A 13,605-nucleotide genomic window follows, 5' to 3' on the forward strand; every position below is an offset into this window, starting at 1 on the left:
GCCAAGAAAGGGTCTCATCCTGTGACTCCCCCATCTATGTGGGAGGAGCCATTGACCTGCATAGACCCCCCCCCCACTTAAATCGCTGCTGATGTAGCAAAGGGATGGGTGCTTAGAATGGCACCTAATGTTCAATGAGGGGCATATTTTCAAAAGCACTGAAGTGACTTCGAAGCCAGAGTCCCGTCGACTTTCATTGAGTCGTGGGTTCTCAAGAGTCACTCATCTCCTTTGAAAATGGGATTTAGGCACTTCTGAAAATTTTACCCCAAGTCTATGAATCCTCTGAATGATTCTCAATGTCTCTTGTGTAGCTATCATTGCCTATTACATATATTAGGATAACCAGGGGCGGCTCTATGTTTTTTGCCGCCCCAAGCACGGCAGTCAGGTGGCCTTCAGCGACATTTCTGCGGGTGATCTGCCGGTCCCACGCCTCCGGCGTACCTGCCGCCGAAGCCGCGGGACTGGAGGACCTCCCGCAGAAACGCCGCCGAAGGCTGCCTGACTGCTGCCCTCACGGCGACCGGCACGCCGCTCCGCCTTCCCCCCCCCCCCGGCTTGCTGCCCCAGGCACGTGCTTGCTGCGCTGGTGCCTGGAGCCGCCCCTGAGGATAACCCCAACTGAGATCAGGGCCCCGTTGTGCCGGGCACTACACAGATACACAGCGAGAGACAATCCCTGCTCCAAAGAGTTTATATTCTCCCTCATCTCTTTTCCTTCTATACATTTTCCTCTCATATTTCCTTCTATAAACATCCTCACCAGTTACTCTTTGTTTCCCCCACCTCTAATCCCTCTGATCTCTCTCCTCTTAGAAAAGATCCTCTCCTGCTCATCCGAGGAGGGATCCCACAGTAGGGGCAGTGTATAGGGGGTCAGGAACTGTCTGTGCCATGAATTGTCTGCAGGCGTTCGAGAACCTGGGCTCTCTCTGTGCTCCAGTAGGAGGTGGCGTGGGCAGACAGATACTGCTGTGAAGCGAGTGTTCGAAGCTGGGTCGGACAGACTAGAATTCCGCCAGGAGATTCTACGGAGCAGATGCCAGATCCAGGCCCGGGGGGGGGGGAAGAGGAATACTTGATCTCGCAGCTCAGTGACACATTCTGACCTGGGAGCTTTTGTCTGCCACCCAGCAGAACGGGAAGATTCTCCCAGCAAAAGCAACTGCTATGAAAGTGAAGATCTCAGTGTTGTTCTCAGCATTGAAAAATGCCACCTGCCCCCTTTTGTAGTCCAGGGCGACCCTGATCTTCCTGAGTCTCCTATCCGGTGGCAGGCTTGTCCAAGGAGAAGTGAGAGCCACATACTGAATTGGGTTCAGCTGCCCCACAGCCCAGATCCCCTCCTCTGGCTCCAAGCTGACCCCTCCCTTTCTCGTCACAGACTCTCTGGCCACCCCCACGGCCCAACTGCTCCCGTCCACCTCCACTTCCCAGCAATGTCTCCCCGAGGTGAACCCCTCACAGCCCAGCACACAGGGAACGGGATCAAATCTTCTGAAGTTGTCGGGCACGTCCTGCCGTGCAGGTCCCCATCTCACGCTTTTCCCATCCTCAGACAGGATGAGATGAGGATGAGCCGTGTCTGGATCCAGGGTCACGTTGGCTGCGGGGGAGGAGGGAGGAGAGAATCAGAGTGTTAGGGGCACTCCCTTAAATCCCTTTGAAAATTCCTGCCTTTAATGGATAAGGAAAACCTTCAGTTGCACAAGATGGGGTAACTGGCAGGTCACCAACTTTGTTGCTGACGTAGGCTCAGCTAGCAGGGGCTGGGAGGGGCAGGAGTGTCTATTTCTGAATCCGTAACAAGGTCCTGCCACTCAAGCTACATTTTATTAAGGCATCTAAACTGCTCCCCTTCTTCCCTTTGCTGTTTTATCAGCTTCATTTCAACAACTTCCCCTTAACACCGCCCATTGGATGCTACTGGCCAAAGGTGCCGACTTCTACTGGTGCCGATGGGTGCTCGACCCTCCTCTGTCCCCGGCCTCACCCCGACTTCACCCCTCCCCGCCCCCATTCCAATTCCTTCCCCAAAGTCCCTGCCCCAACTCTGCCCCCTCCCTGCCCCTATTCCTACTCCTTCCCCAAATCCCTGCCCCGGCCCTGCCTGTTCCCCACCTCCTCCCCTGAGCGAGCCACGTTCCCGCTCCTCCCCCCTCCCTCCCGGAGCTTGCTACAGCTGTTTGGCAGCGGCAAGCGCTGGCAGGTAGGCGGAGGAGCAGGGATGCGGCGCGCTCAGGGGAGGAGGTGGAGGCGGAGGTGAGGCAGGGGGTGGGGTGGGGAGCTTGGCTGCCAGTGGGTGCAGAGCACCCACTACTTTTTCCCCGTGGGTCCTCCAGCCCCGGAGCACCCATGGAGTCTGTGCCTATGCTACTGGCAGAGGAGCCCGAGTTGTATCATTGTGCCATCATTTGCTGACTCATTTCAACCAATGGGATTGCAAAGGAACTGTAGGCAGTGAATGATGACTGGCTGAAATACTTCTGATGTCACAATGCTGTACCAAATGGGCACTGAGTGGAAATCAGGATTTTCTGGTGTCTGGGTTTTTTGACTGTCATCAAACTCAATAGGGTTCTTCCCATCGATGCCTGGAAGGTTCCCTGAAATTTTAGAATTGATTGGACACGGTCTTCAAAATTTATCACATTACAGTCAGAGAAATGCCATTGAGTGCAAGGCCTCACCTCTCTCACTAAAAAATGTTCATAAGAACATAAGAATGTCCATACTGGGTCAGACCAATGGTCCATCTAGCCCAGTATCCTGTCTTCTGGCAGTGGCCAATGCTACGTGCTTCAGAGGGAATGAACAGAACATGACCCTGTTGTCCAGTCCCAGCTTCTGGCAGTCAAAGGCTTAGGGACACCCAGGGCATATGGTTTGCATTCCTGACCATCTTGGCTAACAGCCATTGATGGACCTGTCCTCCAGGAATTTATCTAATTCTTTTTGAACCCAGTTTTACTTTTGGCCTTCACAACATCCCCTGGCAATGAGTCCCACAGGTTGACTGTGCATTGTCTGAAGAAGTACGTCCTTTTGCTTGTTTTAAACCTGCTGGTTATTAATTTCATCGGGTGACCCCTGGTTCTTGTGTTATGTGACGGGGTAAATAACACTTCCCTGTTCACTTTCCCCACACCAGTCATGATTTTGTAGAGCTCTATCATATCCCTCCTTAGTCGTCTCTTTTCTAAACTGAACAGTCCCAGTCTTTTTAATCTCTCCATGTATGGCAGCTGTTCCATACCCCTAATCATTTTTGTTGCTCTTTTATGAACCATTTCCAATTTCGATATCTCTCTTTTGAGATGGGGCAATCAGAACTACATGCAGTATTCAAGGTGTGGGCGTACCATGGATTTATCTAGAGGCATTATGATATTTTCTGTCTTATTATTTATCCCTTTCGTAATGATTCCCAACATTCTGTTCACTTTTTTGACTGTTGCTGCACATTGAGCAGACGTTTCCAGAGAACTGGCCACAATGACTCCGAGATCTCTTTCTTGAGTGGTAACAGCTAATACAGACTCCATCATTTTACATGTATAGTTGGGATTATGTTTTCCAATGCGCATTATTTTGCATTTATCACCATTAAAGTTCATCTGCCATTTTGTTGCCCAGTCACCCAGTTTTGTGAGATCCCTTTATAACTCTCCGCAGTTAGCTTTGGACTTAACTATCTTGAGTAGTTTTGTATTATCTGAAAACTTTGCCACCTCATTGTTTGTCCCTTTTTCCAGATCATTTATGACTATGTTGTACAGCACCGGTCCCAGTACGGACCCCTGGGGGACGCCACTATTTACTTCTCTCCATTGTGAAAACTGACCATTTATTCCTACTCTTTGTTTCCTATCTTTTAACCAGTTACTGATCCATGAGATGTACAAGAGATATAAATCCTGATGTCTCAAGCATAAGCCAACCACTAGCTGATTGAGGGGGTCAGGAAGTCATTTTCCCTATGGGCATCTTATTCCAAAATTCCACTGTGGAGGAGGGTTGGTAGCCTTCCTCGGTAGCCACTACCAGCTGCTTCAATCAGAGACTGAATACAGGACCAGATAGACCATTGGTCCAACTGGATACTGGACTAGAGAGTCCATTTATCTGATCAGCTAAGAGAATTCGTGAGTTCCTGGAGGAAACTCATGGGGCTTTCTTGCTTAGAGCAGAATGGCATTTGAGAAACGGTGTGATTCACTGATTGTATTGACTAGCTCTTTAGGATCTTATATCACTTCTTAAATGCTCAAAACTAGAGTCCCCTTTTCAGGAGGAATTTCAAACTCCCACTTCTCCTAAATCCCCACCCATTGATTTAGACAGAAGAGAATGAAATGGGGTTGGTTTGGGGAAAAGTTTTAAATAGAGAAGGAGGATTAGGATTAACTCTGAATTTCCTGGGTTTATAATATTTGGTTTTGGGATCATTGCAACATCCCTGTAATGTTGGGTTTTTTTACCCCAAATTAACCCCACCTTAAAGGGATTTTTGTGTGTGTGTTTTGCCTGGGTATAATACAGTACTCAATTACACCATCAGTCCCCAAAATTTACCTTTGTCCAACTGCTTTCCAGATAGAATCACTAGTGGGAGAAAAAGTGAAACACTTTAAATGTAGCTGCTGTCAACGTTATGAAGATATTTCTGTTGTTAACGAACATAACTGCAGATTCATTTCATATACAAAAGGGCAGACATAAATGCAAAGAAACCCACAAAGCTCTTTCTAATCAGACAATGTTAATAAAGTTAAATGGTATTTAGGATTACTTGACTTGTCTGATCCCCGCACCTCTGCCAAGAGCGAGGCAGCATGAACTAGTGGCAAGGGTACTAGATCAGAGTCGAGAATCCTGGGTACTATTTCTATCTCTGCCACTGACCTACTGTGTGACCTTGGGAAAGTCACTTCTAGAACCAGTTGGAAACTTTTCCTTGAAATAGTTTTCTGTCAGAAAATTCCATTTGAGTAAATTGAACTTTTTAACTTTTTATTGATTTTGGTGAAATTTTGGTTTTTTTGGGGAAAAAAGGTAGGGGGCTGGAAATATCCCATTTCCATATCCCACTGCCAGAGCCTTTCCCTGCGGCCTTCCCACTGCCAGAGCCTTTCACCGCCACATGTAGCTACACATACCCTAACCACCGCTGCCAGTGTGGACAAGGCATGAAGGGTGTGTACAGCACCTAGCATAATGGGGCCCTTGTTCTTGGGTGGGGCCTCTATGGGCTACCGTAATACTACTAATAAAAGGGAATCTGTGTCCATCTCCCATTTCTCATCGAGCGGGAGAAAGATGATCAGTAAACAGAGATCCACACACAGGTGCCGACTTTGTCATTTGCCAAGGGGTGTTCGACCCCTGCTTTGCCCCAAGCTCTGCCCCCACTCCGCCCCTTCCCCAAGCCTCCACCCCACATCTTCCCGCCCACGCTCCACCTCCGCCCCCCCTCCTCCCCCCCCCCTCCCCCCCCCCCCCCCCGATATTGCGTCCCGCCCCCCACTCCTCCCCCAGCACCTCTTGCACGCCACTAACAGCTGATCTGCGGTGGGAAGGAGGCTCTGGGGGGAAGGAGATGGGCCAATCACGGGGCTGCTGAGCACCCACTATTTTTTTTCCATGGGTGCTCCAGCCCCGGAGCACCCACAGAGTCAGAGCACCTATGGAGCCATACACGTATACAACTTCATCATTATAGGAAAGTTCCCCTCATCCGCTTGCCCTGAGTCAGCTCAACTGAAATGAGATTCTCCATTAGCTCCAGAAATTTACCTTTGTCCGGCTTTGGTTCAGACGAAAGAGTTTCTAGAAGGAAGGGGAAAAAACATGGAAGAGGTGAAATCTCAGTTGTTCTGACTGGGGAGAGATGCCTACTGTAGATTAGTAAACTCTTTGGAGCAGGGACCAAAATTGGCAGTCGGGCCTCCTGCATAACACAGGTCAGAGAATTTTACCCAGTGACGCTGCATGAAGTCAATAATTTCTGGCTACAATCTTTTGGAAAGAGACACCCAGTCTTGATTTCAAAACTTCCAAGCGACGGAGAATCCACAATGTCCATAGGTAGGTGGCCTCAGTGGTCAATTATTATCACTGTTAAAAATGCGTGCGTTATTTCCAGGCTGATTTGGTCTCGCTTCAGTTTGCAGCCGTGGAATCTCATCCTGCCTTTGCTAGATGAAAGAGCCCTTTGCTATCAGAAATCTTTGCCCTGTGCATATGGGCGGTGGGTGAACCACCCCCCGTTTGGGGAGGATAGCTCCCGGCCCCGCCCCTTCCTCCCGAGGCCTCCCCCTGTGGCCGGAGCCCTGAGCCGCCCCCCCACGGCCAGAGGAGCCCCGGCCTGCCTGACCCAGCCACGCTGGCCCCACTGGCCTGACCCGCCTCGGGCCACTTCCGCCCCTGGCTGCCAGCTGGAGCAGAGCCCTCGCTGGCTTCAGGGGAGCGCAAGGGCGGGGTCACGGGGTAGAGCATGGGCAGCACCACAGCTTAGCCTCCCCTGGCCTGCGATACCTGCTGCCCATGCCCGTGCTCGTGCAGGTAGGCAGAGAGCAAGTGAGGCTGTCCCGACGAAGGGCACGATTCTGTCCTCAGAGTCACTGGGGTAATTATCATTGACCTCTGTGGGTGCGGGCTGTGAGAATCAGCGTTCGCCATTGCTTGGCTTGGTCACACTGGCAAGAGGACAAAGTGGAAAAAGCCCTTATAGCCATGGCAGCAGGCCCGGGGCTTTGGAAACTGGACCCAGAGTGAGTTTGCTTTGCTTTGCAAAGCTCCCGCACGGATACAGAAACTTCTTCCTGGTCTCGAGACACAGGGATCCACCCTCCTTGGGAAGTGGCTTGTTTTATATGAGCTTTTACCAGGCTGATCTCAACAGATAGGGCCTGCTACACACTGAGCACACAGAACTAGCATCTCCTCTCAGAGTTAGAGACATATTCTCCCTCTAGCGGCAACTAGCAGCACACAGCATACTCCCCCCCCCCCCCCCCCCCCCCCCCCCCCAAAGGCTGGTCAAAATTTTTCCATCCAAAACTCCTTTTCAACAGAAACATTGGATTTTCGACTAAATGGAAATTTTTCACAAAAAGTGGCAACTTTCCACAGAAATGTTCAATTTATTTGTTGACATCTGAACATCTGAAAACTGAAAAGATTTTGGCCAAAAATGCTGCCCTGGTGCCTCATGGGAATTGTAATTTGGTTTGCTCATGTTCCCGTTCTCCTTTATGGGACAGGTTCTTGAACTGGACTACATCACCCAGGATGCACCACAGTCGGGGACTCCATGATGCCTAGCATACCTTCCTCAGGAGGAGACTGTGGTGGGTCATGGGAAATGTAGTCCAATCAGGGAGCCCAGGCCATAGAGGAGAATGGGAGCCTGTGGCACCTAAACTACAGCTCCCATGAAACATTGCAGCAATATCTCCAAATTTAAATATTTAGTTATTTGACTGAAATATTTTTTGTTTGATTTTTTGAGGTGGGGAAGGTATGAAAAATCTTTTTTTTTTTCAGGGAAAATGTTACTGCAAACATTTTTGGTTTTGTTGAAAATTTCCTTGAGGAGGGGGTAGAAAAAAAATAACAACTATATCTGGCCCTGCTCTGCTCCCTAGTTGCCTATGCTGGGATGGATCTGAGCATTATTGCCAACAGATAATTGCTTTGCAAGGGGAAATCATCCAGATAAGCTGGGGTATATGGGGCTACCAGGCTGCACAATCTAATGAATTTTGATATCTGTACAGTGTTTTGCAAGCCACTAGCTACTTGGGCTTCAATTTTCAAAGTGGTGTAGGGGAACTGGGTGCCTGTCGCCCATTGGGACTGGGTACCTAACTCCCATTGGAAAAAAATCCTTGGAATATTTGTCTTAAGCATCACCTCCTTCCCTTTGCCCCTGGTGAGATAGGAAAGTTATTATCCCTTTGTAAATATGGCAGGAAAGATAAGTGACCCACACTGGTGGCCATGGTTCTCATGGGTTTCTATAAGGCAGACCATGCATAACCTGTAAGCTAGTGACAAGACTCTGAGCTCTCTGGAGACATCTTTTCATTATATGTGTGTACAACATCTACGGCAACGGGGCTTTGATCCCTATACGAGTAAATCAATATTTTAATCATAGCCAAGAACAGCCCCACAGTTTGTTACCTTTAAATTTACTCAGAGTGTGCTCCAGAAATGTGTGCTTCTGAGAGAATTCCTTGACTCTCCTTTTCAGTTCCAGAGGAAGGGATGGTGGACTCTGAAACTTCCCCATCTCATACCTAGGGAGAAAAATGGCCTGTTGTTAGTCATTGTTAACTGATTTCAACAACAATAAAAATGTAGTGGGGGAGGAAGAATTATCAGACTTTTTTGATTTAAAATCCCTTTTTTTCATCCGAAATTTCAAAATTTCAAAGAAATTCTTAAAAAAAAAAAAAAAAAAAGTGACAGGACCGTTCCAGCTCCATTCAGTCATTGGCCCCTTTGCTGAAATTGTTGGGTTGGAGCACCCACAGAGAAAAATTGGTGGGTGCTCTGCACGCACTGGCAGCTCCCCGCTCCGCCCCACCCCACCCCACTCCAGCTCACCTCTGCTCCGCCTCTTCCGCGAGCACACCGCGTGCCCACTTCCCCCCCCAGCTCCCAGTGCTTGCACCGCAAAACAACTGTTTCGTGCGGCAGGGAGGGAGGGGGGAGGAGGGGAACGCGGCGGGTCCAATAGGGGCAGGGAGGGGGCGGAGTTGGGGCGGGGACATTGGGGGGAAGGGGTTGGAATGGGGGCAGGGCCCGGGTGGGGAAAGGGTGGAGACTGGGCGGGGCCAAGGGCGGGGGGGGCACGAGCACTCACAGGCATCGGGGAAAGTTGGTGCCTATGAGGGGGAGTGAGAAGGAGCCACGTACCTGCTCAAGGTGCTTCTGATGTCCTAGAGAGGAGAGAGAAAGAAAAGGGGAGTTCAGTCCCACACAACATATACTGGAGATCCCTCTTGCTCTGAGGTATCTAACTTGCTTATTTGAAAATCCCTCTGGGTGCTTAAATACCTTTGAAAATCTAGCCCCATGGCACATAGGATTCTGAGCCTCATTGAAAGCCTATGGGATTTAGGGTCCAAAATGCCTGAGGGACTTTTGAAAATGGGATTTAGGCTCCCAAGTCACTTAGGTCCAGATCCTCAAAGGACTTTCGGCACCTAACTCCCACTGAAATGAAGGGGAGTTTAGAAGCCTAAATACTTTTGAGGATCCATCCCTTAGGTCCCTTTTAAAATTTTTACTCCCACTTAGCTGGGACGAAGTGGAAGACTCATAAATCTGTATATGTATAAACCCGTACAGCTACTAGAGGGGAAAAACACATGTTGGTGTGAGTTACATACGGCATCACAACAGCTTAACATACAGTTGCGGGCTAATCTGCCAATGATAACTCTTGACAAATGTGTCCCTCATGACACGGACTCATTCCAACCAGTAGAAGTATAGCATGCAAATTAGCTGGAGAGGACGGGAGATGATTGTTTGAGTTCCCTCTGATGTCACAATGGGTCAGGTAAGCCTGACCTGAGCTATTGACTTGGCCCTGTCTGCAGTCTATTAATCTGAACAATCACAGATGTAGCAGTCCTCACAGTCCAAAACTGAAGGCCACTTCACTGATTCTCAGATTGTCCATTACTTGCGACCTTTAAATCAAGATTGGACGTCTTTCTAAAAAATACACTCTAGGTCAACCAAGAGTGGTGAGCTACATACAGGAATCTCTGGGTGAAATTCTCTGGCCCGTAATGAAGGAGATCAGACAAGCTGATCTAAATGATCCCTCCTGGGCATAAAATCTACAAAATTTATGGGAAAACTCATGTGTTTAAGTGCTTTGTTAGATCAGAGAACCAGTGTGCTGAGCACCTTGTACTATCAGGACCTCAATGAATAAAATAATGTATGTTTCTGCAATGCGGTGTATTGTGAACTGGGACTTCAATAGCAAAGAGACAGGGACTTGTCTACTAAGGGCTCTGGGGTACCTCTCACACAGTCTCACCTGCAGGAATTCACTTGCTGGCTGCCTGCACTTCCCTTCCATCTCACTGATCAGGGTCCCGAGACGAGATATCTCCTGGGTGAGCCTGGTGGTGAATTCATCATGCCTCTTCAATATCTCCTTGTCCAGCACTTCCAGCTGGGCCAATAGGAGCAATTCTTTCTCCTCTAGAAACAGATGGAGTTTCTCAAATTCCGACAGAATCTTCTTCCTCTCGCTCTCCGTCTGTTGCTGCGATGAGCAGACACAAGCAGGGAAAGGGTGGAGAGAAACATGTGACGGCCCATACAGAGTAACATTTCCAAAGGAGTCTGTGGTACTTTGGGGGTTCACCCAGACTCTCCTGCATTCTCCACTTTGGCCACCCTAGAACCATGACGGACTTTGCTTTATAGACATATGTAAGCAGAGTCTGAATGAGCTCTCCCCTGACATCTAGTGGTGAGCTATGGAAAAGGACTTCAGGAGCTGATCTCATTTGCATGGGCACACCCACCCTGTCTAGGTGCTCAGCATGATTGGATTGCTTGCCCAAAATGGTCACGTTTGGCTGGTGTGGGATCCACAGTCTCCTTGTTATTGGGGCAGGAGTAATAAAGCGTTGTTATCCTTGCTGTGTGAACCGAGGGCAGCAGAACTGTACTTGGCATTTCCCGACTGAGGGACTCACCCTCAACTAAATAGCACTCGCTAGGCAGGGGACATGGCTTCCAAAGGCCAGTGAATGGAGATAAATATTTATATGTGGTGGTGTGGGTCTTGCTTAAGGGCCCCAGACACTATTTGGCCCTGCCTCTCTCCAGTGTGTAATAACAGAGGTAATTCAGACTCACTTGAGAGTCTTGTTACACACTGCAGAGCTGAAATCACTGATACCTAGGTCTAAGTATTAGCTCTGCTTTGGTACAATGTCTCTGATGCAAGAGACTGCCCAGTGTGCACCAGCAGTGAAGCTCCACCACTAACACCTGAAATCACTAACAGCTATTACCTGAGTAAGGTGCCTCTCCCTCTCTCCCTCCCCCCCGCAGGGTGGGAGATGAACTCTGAAGATGCACCTCTGAACTCTGGGTCTGCACTGTCCAAGGACAGCAACTGTGAGTGGGGTGCAGAGAAGGGATAGATAAAGGGATTTTTGAGTTACTAGACTTAAGAACCTGAGGGGAACCTGCCCAACTTACTTGGTGGTGGGTCTTTTGCTCATGGTTTAGGTTTATAAACCCTGTTTGCGGTGTTTCCCAAAATTAATGCCGCATTATTTCCCTCCTTTTATTAAAAGTTTTTGCTACACTCAGACTCTGTGCTTGCAAGAGGGGAAGTATTGCCTCTTAGAGGTGCCCAGAGGGTGATGTGTAATTGTCCCAGGTCACTGGGTGGGGGCTCGAACCAGTTTTGTGTTGTATTGTTGAAAAGGAAAAAGGAACCCCTAGACACTGAACCTGGCCCTTGTTGCTACCAACTTTGACTGGCAGAAGGGTTACAGGGTTACACATAAATAAGTGATTATCCATTATAGAGCATCACACATTACTCTGTACGACTCCAATGGTATTCAGAGTCATCACATAGGTTCATTTGCTAATGAGTAAGTACCAGCAGCTCCTCGCTTGTTATTTCCCCATTCAATTTCAGTGCAGCAATGCCTTCCATCTCCTTCTTCAACATCTCCAAACGACTCCTAATTTGTCCCTAGAGAAAAGAAAAGTTACTTGCACTTGAGGGTATTTTCCTGAGTTATTTATAGGTTGACAATTATTAACTCGGTTATAAAACACTCACAAGCGCTGTCCTTCAAAATGTATATACACATCATAAATTATATATGAATAAAGACAATCTGCTTTGTCTAGCAAAGTTCATACGTCACCCTGGATAGAAGAAGACATCACATCTGTCAGCCATGAGCTCAATAGCAAAATAACAAATATTATATACATGCCTTAGACAGACCGAAAGTTCAGTCAAACTGCATGCTTCGATTAAGTTAAATAGACCAGAATATTAGGCTCTAGAGACATTCTTGTAAATATAGGATGGGGTATTAAAATCCCCAGTTTAGAATAAAACTAAATATCGCACTTGATCCTGTATGTACACAAAACTTAATGACATTTCGCAAGAAAAGAATTTGAAAATGAATTTTCACGAACATCTACATGATCCCCAGTCAGAACGCCTCCTCCTCCCGGCCGGCTTAAGATAATAAAAACAGCAACACAAAAGATTTGTCAAAATTTAAAATGATGGGTGAGATTCTGAGCAGTATCTCTTAGCGATATAGCACAGAACTTACGGCCCAGGGAGGGGTGGCACTATGATGGGAATACAGAGATAAGCAAGGGATCCCTGCAAGACCAGGGCTTAGGGTGTAAAATCAGCCGTTGTCTCTTGTCTGGGCAGAGCTAGCAACATTAAGAACGATACACACATTTAAGATTCTTTTCCTAGCGCTTCTTTCGCAGGTCGCAGCCTTATCTGTCACTGAGTCGAAGTAAACAAACGCCCAGGCGAAAGACTTTGCTAAGGTGAAATCGTTTTGAACAAAACCTTTCCCCCCCCCCCAGGAAAAAAACCAACATTATTGCACAAAGCAGCTGCTTTCCATGAACACTTTAATTTAGTTGAAAACTCAATTTTTCATAGACCACCAGAGTTAGAAGGGACCTCAGGAGGTCATCTAGTCCAACCCCCTGCCCAAAGCAGGACCAATCGTGAGACAGATTTTTGCCCCAGATCCCTAAATGGCCCCCTCAAGGATTGAGCTCAGAAACCCTGGGTTTAGCAGGCCAATGCTCCAACCACTGAGCTATCCCTCCCCCCATTTGTTTGTTCCTCAAAACAAACAACAATAAAGTTTCCACAGAAAAGCATTAGCCAGGCGAGGCATTTGGAAGTTACCTGCTCCAGACGCTATGAGTGGGGCCGGATCATTGCAGCGGCACAAAGGACCCTTAAACCAGCCCTTATAAGAGAATCCTGAGCTGATGTTAAACTCTCCTTCCTCAGCATGTAAGGTGTTTAGGGAGCAGGGCCTAGTGCAGTGGTCCCCAAACTTTTCGGGGTCATATCCTCTCTTACCCCTGTTTGCACCCCACCCCCAGGGCAGCTGGGACCGGAACACCCGGTTAAAAAGGGATCCTGGCAGCTCCGTTAACTGGGCCTGACTAGGCCATTGACTGTGCGTTGACTGCAGCGGGGCTGGCAGCTGGCATGTCCCCTCTCTGGTTCCTATGCGTAGGGGCAGCCAGGGGGCTCTTCACACTGTCCCAGCCCCAAGCGCCACCCCTACAGCTCCCATTGGCTGGGAACCACAGCCAATGGGAGCTGAGGGGGTGGTGCCTGCAGAGGGGGCAGCGCCACCTGGCCACGTCTCAGCATAGGAGCTGCAGGGGGGAAAGGCCGCTGCTTCCGGGAGCTGCTTGAGGTAAGTGCTGCCTGGAGCCTGCACCCCTGAGCCTCCCCCGGGGCTGGGCCCCAACCCCCTGCCCCAGCCCTGATCCCCCTCCCGCCCTCTGAACCCCTCGATCCCAGCC

General features: G+C 48.8%; 1 protein-coding gene and 1 pseudogene across 1 annotated transcript in view; both read right to left on the bottom strand.

Annotated features, from left to right (window-relative positions):
• LOC112124284 overlaps nt 1-13,605 on the bottom strand; it is a 408,472-nt pseudogene that overhangs the window by 98,782 nt on the left and 296,085 nt on the right.
• Nucleotides 727-13,605, bottom strand: part of LOC112105235 (zinc finger protein RFP-like) — a 17,634-nt gene continuing 4,755 nt past the window's right edge. Inside the window, exons 2-8 of the mRNA XM_024197940.1 lie at nt 11,666-11,761; nt 10,073-10,303; nt 8,932-8,954; nt 8,194-8,309; nt 5,800-5,832; nt 4,579-4,608; nt 727-1,609 (exon numbers count right to left, since the gene is read on the bottom strand). Of these exons, the coding sequence (XP_024053708.1) occupies nt 1,095-1,609; nt 4,579-4,608; nt 5,800-5,832; nt 8,194-8,309; nt 8,932-8,954; nt 10,073-10,303; nt 11,666-11,761 (1,044 nt within the window). The 3' untranslated portion in view covers nt 727-1,094. The remainder of the gene's footprint in view (nt 1,610-4,578; nt 4,609-5,799; nt 5,833-8,193; nt 8,310-8,931; nt 8,955-10,072; nt 10,304-11,665; nt 11,762-13,605) is intronic.

The sequence above is a fragment of the Terrapene carolina genome, unplaced genomic scaffold (assembly GCF_002925995.2).
Source record: "Terrapene carolina triunguis isolate 2854851 unplaced genomic scaffold, T_m_triunguis-2.0 Scaffold990, whole genome shotgun sequence".
In the NCBI taxonomy this organism is placed as follows: domain Eukaryota; kingdom Metazoa; phylum Chordata; order Testudines; family Emydidae; genus Terrapene; species Terrapene triunguis.